Genomic DNA, 10,467 nt, shown 5'->3' with positions numbered 1-10,467 from the left:
AATGCCACTTAATATAATGTTTACATACCCTACATTACCCATCTCATATGTATATACTGTACTCTATATCATCTACTGCATCTTGCCATCTTTATGTAATACATGTACCACTAGCCACTTTAAACTATGCCACTTTATGTTTACATACCCTACAGTACTCATCTCATATGTATATACCGTACTCTATACCATCTACTGCATCTTGCCATGCCGTTCTGTACCACCACTCATTCATATATCTTTATGTACATACTCTTTATCCCTTTACACTTGTGTGTGTGTATAAGGTAGTAGTTGTGGAATTGTTAGGTTAGATTACTTGTTGGTTATTACTGCATTGTCGGAACTAGAAGCACAAGCATTTCGCTACACTCGCATTAACATCTGCTAACCATGTGTATGTGACTAATAAAATTTGATTTGATTTGATTTGAGTTGCACCCTAACAGTCAGGCTTCTGAGAATACTGTACAATGCAGGTTCACATGAGTCATAAATTCAAACTTTAATACATAAGATATTTTCTTGTTTATAGTTAGTTAAGCAATCATGCTAAAAACCTTAAAGAACCCCACATATTAAAGACACACACATGATATGTTGTGTGGTCCTCCCTCTATGACTTGGGAAACCATGCAGTTTATTAGGCTACAGACAAAATAAGTTATGAACTTCACAGGGTGGTGAAACTGCATGTGATGAGCTTGATGCTCCTTTCCAATACATTTTGATGGTCTTATTCTGGTGACATGATGATTGATGCTTGGCTGCCATTTGACAAATAAAATAATATCTCTCTCATCCATAATAATCTCATCATGTAGGTAGCCTACCAACACTGTATCTGTGAGCTGCTGACTACAGTGCACGGGACAAGAGCATGTTTTCTATATAATTCAACAGTTTTTAAAACCATCAGTAGAGTTGAAAATGCGATTGAAACCCATTTAACTTGTATTTTTCCATTTGGTACATGTGAATTTAACAGCAAAATTCTTTTTTTTGTGTCGTAAAGCCTTTGATCAGCAATAAGTGTGTCTGATAGAAACATTTCTTGTGGAAAAAAGCATATATTGTTTAATGCAGATTTTAGAATATTCACATGAAAATCTGTTGCAAATTACATGGAAACTTAGCTACTAAGGTGGATATTGATCCAACACCTGCTACTTATTCAAACCAGCCCACTGGGCACAGACGTCAGTTCAACATCTAGTTTCTATTTACATTTCTTTGAGTCGTCAACGAAAGTGAATTCAACATGAAATCAACACAAAATGTCACCTGTCATTGGATTTAGATTACCAGTTAAAATAAAAAATACCTGATGTCGATGGCTTTTTCAAAATCCAATCAGTTTTCCACATTAATCAAACATCATCACATGGATTTGTTTTGTTGAAATTACGTGGAAACAAAGTTTATTCAACCAGTGGGAGGCTTGTAAATGCCCCCAGGAAAGTCTAACAAAGAACTCTTTACTGAGACAATGATAAACAGCAATCCGTGGGAGAGTTGTGGTGGATATTATAAAATAAGGACCTGCTGGAGTCCAAGTCAAACCAAGATTCTTTATTCCTGAGCTCAGAGAGAATAACAGAGTTACACAGCGCAGTGTGGACAGTCTGAATTCCTGAAGCATTGGGTGATGAGCACATATCTTTATAGTTTCCTGTTCCTGGGAGGGACTTTATTCATACAAGGACACAGGTGCAGCTGGTTTGCAACACAGGATGATACTCCCAGGAACAGGAGATTATAATAGGACAGTTTCACAAGGTTCGTCACATACTCAGATATGTGGACACATACAATTACCATTTTCCATTACAGAGTCTGTGATTTTTTTTATTTTTATTAAATCATCAGCGGGCCAACAATGCAAATGTAAACAATGGAACAAATGCATCACATCCAAATATCACCTGACTATCTGTAGTGCTGGAGGAAAGACACACCCAGATAAACACACACAGTCAGAGTTTAAAAAAGGACCATTTAAACCCATGGAATCTGATCTACTCTATATTCAAACTGACAGACTCCATATTCAATTCATGTTTTCTAATGAAAACATACAAATATATGTTTAAGACTACTTTGTACAATTCAATTTCATATGGTAAAAACAGGTAAACACATTCTGAGTCAACAATATAAGACAATGGGAGCACTGTGTATGTTCTCTGATGAATTTTAAGTCAATGTGATACGAAATATCAATTTACACACTAGGAGAAGTAATTAGGTCAATGTGAAGTGAAATATCAATGTACACACTAGAAGTAATTCTTCTCTCCCGTGTGGATTCTCACATGATTTTTAAGTGACTGTGATGAGTAATATGTCTTCCCACAGTCTGAGCATTTGAAAGGCTTCTCCCTGTGTGTATTCGCTCATGAGTTGTCAGCATTCCTGACACCTTAAAACTCTTTCCACACCAGGCACAATGGTATGGCTTCTCCCCTGTGTGTATTCGCTCATGACATTTCAGTTGTCCTAAGCGGCTAAAACTCTTTCCGCACTGGGCGCAAAGGTATGGCTTCTCCCCAGTGTGTATTCGCTCGTGAGATTTCATGTTTCCTAAGTGGTTAAAACTCTTTCCACACTGGGCACAATGGTATAGCTTCTCTGCTGTGTGTTTCCTCTCATGTCTTTTCAGACTTCCTAACTTGGTAAAACTCCTTACAATCTGGGAGCAGAGGTGTTGTCTTGCTGGTTTGGATGTCCCTGGTTCCTCCGGGTTTGTTTTTTCTCCTGCCAAAGACAGTGTTTATTTAAAGAGAGACCTGAATGAAACCTCTACATGATAAAACTAGCTGTATGATACAGAACGCGACCTACACACTTCCTTAAACCTAAAATAGGTAAAGAAGTAATTTTGTGTGGAAGTCCAAAACTTAGAGACAGACACAAAGCACAGTAAGATCTCCCCATTGTCGATTTGGGAAGATGTTACAAAAACTATAAATACAACATGTAAAGTGTTGGACCCGTGTTTCATGAGCTGAAATATAAGATCACAGAATTCTTCACTTACGCACAAAAGCTTCATTCTCTCAAATTTGGTGCACAAATTTGTTTACATCCCTGTTAGTGAACATTTCTCCTTTTACAAGATAATTCATCCTCCAGGTGTGGCATATCAAGCTGATTAAACAGCATGATCATTACACAGGTGCACCTTGTGCTGGGGAGAATAAAAGGCCACTCTAAAATGTGCAGTTCTGTCACACAACACAATGCCACAGATGTCTCAAGTTTTGAGGGAGAGTGCAATTGGCATGCTGACTACAGGAAAATCCACTGGAGCTGTTGAATTCTCTACCATATGCCGCCTCCAACGTTGTTTTAGAGAATTTGGCAGTACATCCGACCGGTCTCACAACCGCAGACCATGTATAACAACGCCAGCCCAGGACTTCCACATCGTCTGAGACCAGCCACCCAGACAGATGATGAACCTGAGGAGTATTTAGCTCTGTAACAAAGCCCCTTTGTGGGGAAAAACAAATTCTCATTGGCTGGGCCTGGCTCCCCAGTTGGTGGGCTTAGGCCCTCCCAGGCCCACCTATGGCTGTGCCCCTGCCCAGTCATGTGAAGTCCATAGATTAGGGCCTAATGAATTTATTTACATTGAGTGATTTCCTTATATGAACAGTAAATGGTTGAAATATTTGCATGTTGTGTTTATATTTTAGTTCTGTATATACAGCTGAAGTCAGAAGTTTACATACACCTTAGCCAAATACATATAAACTCAGTTTTTCACAATTCCTGACATTTAATCCTAGTAAAAATTCCCTGTCTTAGGTCAGTTAGGATCACCACTTTATTTTACGAAAGTGAAATGTCAGAAGAGAGAATGATCTCAGCTTTTATTTCTTTCATCACATTCCCAGTGAGTCAGAAGTTTACTTACACTCAATTATTATTTGGTAGCATTGCCTTCAAATTGTTTAACTTGGGTCAAACATTTCAGGTAGCCTTCCACAAGCTTCCCACAATAAGTTGGGTGAATTTTGGCCCATTCCTCCTGACAGAGCTGGTGTAACTGAGTCAGGTTTTGTAGGCCTCCTTGCTCACACACGCTTTTTCAGTTCTGCCCACAAATTTTCTAGAGGATTGAGGTCAGTGCTTTGTGATGGCCACTCCAATACTTTGACTTTGTTGTCCTTAAGCCATTTTGCCACAACTTTGGAAGTATGCTTGGGGTCATTGTCAATTTGGAAAACCCATTTGTGACCAAGCTTTAACTTCTTGACTGATGTCTTGAGATATGTCTTCAATATATCCACATTATTTTCCTACCTCATGATGCCATCTATTAAGTGTACCAGTCCCTCCTGCAGCAAAGCAACCCCACAACATGTTGCTGCCACCCACATGCTTCACGATTGGGATGGTGTTCTTTGGCTTGCAAGCCTCCCCTTTTTTCCTCCAAACATAACGATGGTCATTATCGCCAAACAGTTACATTTTTGTTTCATTAGACCAGAGGACATTTCTCCTAAAAGTACAATCTTTGTCCCCATGTGCAGTTGCAAACTGTAGTCTGTCTTTTTTATGGCGGTTTTGGAACAGTGGCCTCTTCCTTGCTGAGCAGCCTTTCAGGTTATGTCGATATAGGACTTGTTTAACTGTGGATATAGATACTTTTGTACCCGTTTCCTCCAGCACCTTCACAAGGTCCTTTGTTGCTGTTCTGGGATTGATTTGCACTTTTCGCACCAAAGTACGCTCATCTCTAGGAGACAGAACGCGTCTCCTTCCTGAGCGGTATGGCAGCTGCGTGGTCTCATGGTGTTTATACTTGCGTACTATTGTTTGTACAGATGAACGTGGTACCTTCAGGCGTTAGGAAATTGCTCCCAAGTATGAACCAGACTTGTGGAGGTCTACAATTTTTTTTCTGAGGTCTTGGCTGGTTTCTTTTGATTTTCCCATGATGTCAAGCAAAGAGGCACTGAGTTTGAAAGTAGGCCTTGAAATACATCCACAGGTACACCTCCAATTGACTCAAATGATGTCAATTAGGCTATCAGAAGCTTCTAAAGCCATGACATCATTTTCTGGTATTTTCCAAACTGTTTAAAGGCACAGTCAACTTAGTGTATGTAAACTTCTGACCCACTGGAATTGTGATACAGTGAATTATAAGTGAAATAATCTGTCTGTAAACAATTGTTGGAAAAACTACTTGTGTCATGCACACAGAAGATGTCCTAACCGACTTGCCAAAACTATAGTTTGTTAACAGGAAATTTGTGGAGTGATTGAAAAATGAGTTTTAATGACTCCAACCTAAGTGTATGTAAACTTCGACTTCAACTGTATATATTGTATACTGTATCCTTCACTATCTATTCTTTACCATCTATTGCACCTTAGCCGCTCTGTTACTGCTCATCCATATGTTTTATAATTATATATTCTCATTCCTTTACTAGATTGTGTGTATTAGGTTTTGTTGTGGAATTTGTTAGATATTAGGTTTTGTTGTGGACCTAAGTGTATGTAAGCTTCCGACTTCAACTGTATGTCCATCTTCTCAAGGGTCTGTTTCACAAGGTCCACAAAGTACTGTCCAGTCGATGACTCAGTCAATGAACGCAATGAGTCTCTGGTGGACAACATCAGTGACATATGGCAGAACTACTGCACACTGGTCTTTGGATGTTAAATGCTGTGTCCATTTGTACTGAGAACATCCCTGCCTTTCTCACTTCAACAGCAATTGTCTGCGGAATCGACATTCTGATGACTTCAATTACTTTATTTGCTGTTTTGGGCAAAATAATAAAATGGATTTTCAGTGCTTTCGCTGTCCCTTTCTATTATCCCTGTACTGGGCACTGAACTTCTTTCTCTCTCTCTCTCTGCACATATGGTTGCTCTGCAGAATGAGATTAACATTGTAAATAACCTAAACGTGTACTACTTGTGCACGCCATCGATTGTATGCCCTCCGATTACAGTCCTACTGATAATCTCATAAATAAAGCACATATTAATCTAAAATCGTAGCCTCCATGTTTAGGTTTGTGCTCTTAAGTTGTACCTGAAAGTTCCTGCTCTGAGTCTGACTCTGAACTGACCACCATCTCCAGTTCTGCAGGAGCACCTGAAGGTTCCTGCTCTGAGTCTGACTCTGAACTGACCACCATCTCCAGTTCTGCAGGAGCACCTGATGGTTCCTGCTCTGAGTCTGACTCTGAACTGACCACCATCTCCAGTTCTGCAGGAGCACCTGATGGTTCCTGCTCTGAGTCTGACTCTGAACTGACCACCATCTCCAGTTCTGCAGGAGCACCTGAAGGTTCCTGCTCCGAGTCTGACTCTGAACTGACCACCATCTCCAGTTCTGCAGGTGCACCTGAAGCTCTAGTGCTGCTGCTGCTTCCTTCTCCACCTTTACAAAGAAAATACTCTCATCATTAGAGGATCACTAGGCTACATTAATACAGCGCTGGAAAAAATTTGAGAGACCTGATGTCCTTTTTGGCACGTGGACACTGCAACGAGAGCGTGAGAGTCGCGCCTGATGCATGGATTCTCCATCAACTCATTCCTGTTTGCTATATTATCACTGGTCAAGTTGACCATTCATGGCAGAACAAAACGACCCTCAGGCCACCGGGAAATGTCCCAGTGCTCCCGACGGCCAGTCCGCCACTGCTATCAGGAATTTTGCTTGCCTGTTCTACAGTCTTGTAAAAATAGGAGTTTGACTGGGACAGGCAATGTAACATCCATAATGTTTTAAGGAAAAGTTTTTGTAAAACAAGCACCTTACATTGGATCATCTTGAAACTTTCTCTCTAAAGCTAACTTTCATCAAGGTTTTAAAGTCTATTGGTTTCTCTCTTTTCATTGGCAGAAACCTTTTTCAGTGTTATGATATTCATAACATCCATATCCACCAGTCTATATTCATGTCAACTAAGAGAACTCTGCTGGTTGTCCTGGTAACAGATACCAGTCTATCTTCCTGTCAACTAACAGAACTCTGCTGGTTGTCCTGGTAACAGATACCAGTGGGCAGATCTATTGTATTTGTTCAAACTAAACTACAGCACTTACTTTGATGTGTCAAATCTGATCCTTTCTTCTCTTCTCCTCCTCTCACAGTTCCACTCAGACCCGTTGTTTTCCTGCAGTCCACCAGCAGCACAGACAACCTCTTCATACCCAGCAGTAAGGTGCTACCGTGAGAGGCATGACACGGGGACTCCGGGAGGGAGGAAGGGCTAGCGTTGTCCTGGTAACCATAAAGAGGGGACACAGACACATATCATTATGGATGCTGATGCCACTGTTGTCATGAAGTGCTTTACAGAAACACAGCCCAGACCCAGATAGAGCAAACTGTATGCTAGACCAGACCAAGCTGTACCATCTGGTGTTCTGATCTGGAGAGACTCTTCTCTGACTCATCAGGATGTTGTTGAGGCTCCCCAGAGGATCCACAATAGTCATGTCTCTCTCCTGTGTGAACGAGAACATCAAACAGATGGTAAACTTACGACCGTCTATTATAATCATAGGGTCTTACAAGAGGCATTAATATCTCTAAACAGGGCCTAAAATGCAAATGTGAAGGGGTAGTTCCACGAAATGGGTGCCTTTCGCGTCCCTTTGATAAATGATGCTCCAATATTGAATTTTAAAAGCCTGTTATACTAGATGAGGTGCACTTTAATGTAGACCACATGGAGAATTCAATAAATCTAATTTAAAAGTCCCCAAAATATATGTACCAATGGCAGATTAAAACTAACAAAGGCAGATGGCCCCTTTAACAATTCCTACAGTACTGAACAACATATTCAAGTGTAGAACTTCAGTAGAATGCCCCTTAAAACCCCCACATTAGTTCAACAACGGCATAGTGTGTGACTCTGTGTTTAAGACAGTACTCACTGGTGTTAATCTGATATTCTGTCTCCCCCTCTTTCACTCCCAAGACGTCTTCCTCCTTCACCTTTATTGAGATAGCATCATCTTCCTCTCTAAAAGGTTCTTCCTCTGTTTCCTCTATAACATCCTCTTCATTTTCCACGACAATGTTCAGCCCCAGAGCTTCTTTCTCCATACAGCAGACCTCCTCTTCTTTAGCAGGGGATAAGTAGTTGTGTGAACTCATGATCAGGGATGTTAGCTAGCTAGTTAGCATTAGCGACTAGCCTAGTGCTAACCTCAGTATCAATATTTAACAAGTTTGCAATTGAACAAGCAAATTAGTCAACCAGTTGATACGTCAACTGAAATGTGTTTAAAACACTGGGATTAGCTAATGTACATTAACATGGTCTAAAGCGTCAATCTTTCAGTTTAATGTTGGCTAGCAAGCTACCGAGGTGGTTGAAAGAGTAGCCGTGTTGTTGTTCCTGAAGAAGCGTACCGTCCAGTCCATTATACGTCACACAAGACGCATCACCCTGAAAGATGCAAATCGCCATCTGCTGACTGGAGTGGGTAACGCAGTTTGGAAACAACAGTTACTACACTTTTGTATTGGAAAGAACGTCATAATAATTTAACAATAAGCTGATATATTTACTTGACTCAGTGTAAAGCACTACAAATAATCAAGTGCTATTTGAATGTGATGCATTTGCTCTATTGTTTACAGCGGGGTTGGGAAATTCCAGTCCTCGAGGGCCTGATTAGTGTCACAAAATATTTCTAAAAGCTTTAACAAGAGCAAGGTATTGTGTTTCATTTGAAAACAGCATCACATTTTGTAAAAGCAGAATATTTCAGGTCATCCTAACCTTTAGGTCATCCTAACCCAGCCCCAGCTAACACACCAGACTCCAATAATCAACAATTCATGATCATCTCCAAAAGATCGTTATTTTTTTAAACAAGCCTTAGAAAGTTGGTTGCAATTTCAGTTTAATCCACCAGAAAAGACTAAACAAATATTTTTTTTAAATTGTTAAACTCAAATATAGTAACTGATCAAGATAAATAAATAAAATTGATTACATGAAAAAGGTATAATCTTTGTAAATTATACCATCAATAGGACTGGTGGAGTTGTCACACATGCAGCTCATAAAAATATATGGAAATCTCTGCTCTACCCAAAATTACAACCAACTAATTGCAGCATTACCACAAAAATGGAAGAGACAAGTGGAAGGGGGGAAAAGTCAGAATCTTGTCTGTCAGCCCTGCTTTAAAGACCAAACTTGGTTCATGAAAATTGTGAATGACACCAGATTCAAAACTTAGAATTTTTCAATTGAAATTATTTTACAAAATATATATGGGGGATACAACGAACCTCTGCAGATTTAGCTGCGAAGAGACAGAATCATTAGATCATTTGTTTTGGTACTGTCCATATGTTGCTTGTTTTTGGTCGCAGGTCAAGGAATGGCAACATTTACCTGGAGCTAACTCTACATACAGCACTACTGGGTGATTTGAAAAGTCATAGTCAATTGATCAATAAAATAATAATACTTTTAGCAAACATGTTTATTTTTAATTTACAATCTGTAGCAACGATGAGAATATAAAAGTCAATCACTTTTGTGAAACAGCACAGTTAAAAATATATGGCAAATAGAAATCAAAGAGGGTGGTCTTCAGAGATAGATGGGAGAGGTTTAGGGTAACTGAAGGTTAGGACTGGGTGGTCTTCAGAGATAGATGGGAGAGGTTTAGGGTAACTGAAGGATAGGACTGGATGGTCTTCAGAGATAGATGGGAGAGGTTTAGGGTAACTGAAGGTTAGGACTGGATGTTCTTCAGAGATAGATGGGAGAGGTTTAGGGTAACTGAAGGATAGGATTAAAAACAAACTAAATATAACTATTGTAAAATATATTGTGTAAAATGTACATAGTATGTAGAAGCTGGACGTAGAAGCCTAATAGTTGTTGTGCATTAGTTTACTCTAATTAGGGGATGGATGGTAGGGTTAGTGGAAAACATGTTTTTATATACATACAGTGCCTTCGGAAAGTATTCAGGTTTTTAGAAATGTTTGCAAATTGTAGAAAATCAATAGAAATACCTTATTTACATACGTTTTCAGACCCTTTGATATGAGACTCGCTCAGGTGCATGCTGTTTCCATTGATCATCCTTGAGATGTTTCTACAACTTGTGGTAAATTCAATTGATTGGACATGATTTGGAAAGGCACACAACTGTCTATATGAGGTCCCACAGTTCACAGTGCATGTCAGAGCAAAAACCAAGCCACGAGGTCGAAGGAATGGTGCGTAGAGCGCCGACACAGGATTGCTTTCATTCTGCATCTGTAAATATTTGTGAGTGTTTTAGGTGACAAGCCAACTTTCTTTAGCCTCCTGAGGTTGAAGAGGCTCTGTTGCGCCTTCTTCACCACACTGTGTTCTTGGGGTCCTTCAATGCTGCAGAAGTGTTTTGGTACCCTTCCCAAGATCTGTGCCTCGACGCAATCCTGTCTCGGAGCTATACGAACAA

The 10,467-nt window shown here is 39.9% G+C and overlaps 1 protein-coding gene across 2 annotated transcripts; it reads right to left on the bottom strand.

Annotated features, from left to right (window-relative positions):
• Positions 1–1,557: 1,557 nt before the first annotated feature.
• LOC129846521 (zinc finger and SCAN domain-containing protein 21-like) lies at positions 1,558–8,433 on the bottom strand. Of its 2 annotated transcripts, none has more exons than XM_055914451.1 (4): positions 7,924–8,428; positions 7,397–7,488; positions 7,084–7,261; positions 1,558–2,757 (listed from the first exon to the last, which is right to left on the bottom strand). In XM_055914451.1, exons 1-4 carry the CDS (start codon positions 8,144–8,146, stop codon positions 2,312–2,314), a joined length of 939 nt encoding a protein of 312 aa, XP_055770426.1. In that variant the 5' UTR covers positions 8,147–8,428; the 3' UTR covers positions 1,558–2,311. The 2 variants fall into 2 exon arrangements, with proteins under 2 accessions (XP_055770426.1, XP_055770427.1); XM_055914452.1 differs by lacking the exon at positions 1,558–2,757 and adding an exon at positions 2,765–6,412 and having other exon boundaries at positions 7,924–8,433.
• Between the last annotated feature and the right edge of the window lie 2,034 nt (positions 8,434–10,467).

This window comes from Salvelinus fontinalis, unplaced genomic scaffold (genome assembly GCF_029448725.1).
Source record: "Salvelinus fontinalis isolate EN_2023a unplaced genomic scaffold, ASM2944872v1 scaffold_0573, whole genome shotgun sequence".
NCBI lineage: Eukaryota > Metazoa > Chordata > Actinopteri > Salmoniformes > Salmonidae > Salvelinus > Salvelinus fontinalis.
The sequence above is the reverse complement of the archived record's forward strand: the minus strand, read 5'-3'. Positions and strand labels throughout refer to the sequence as shown.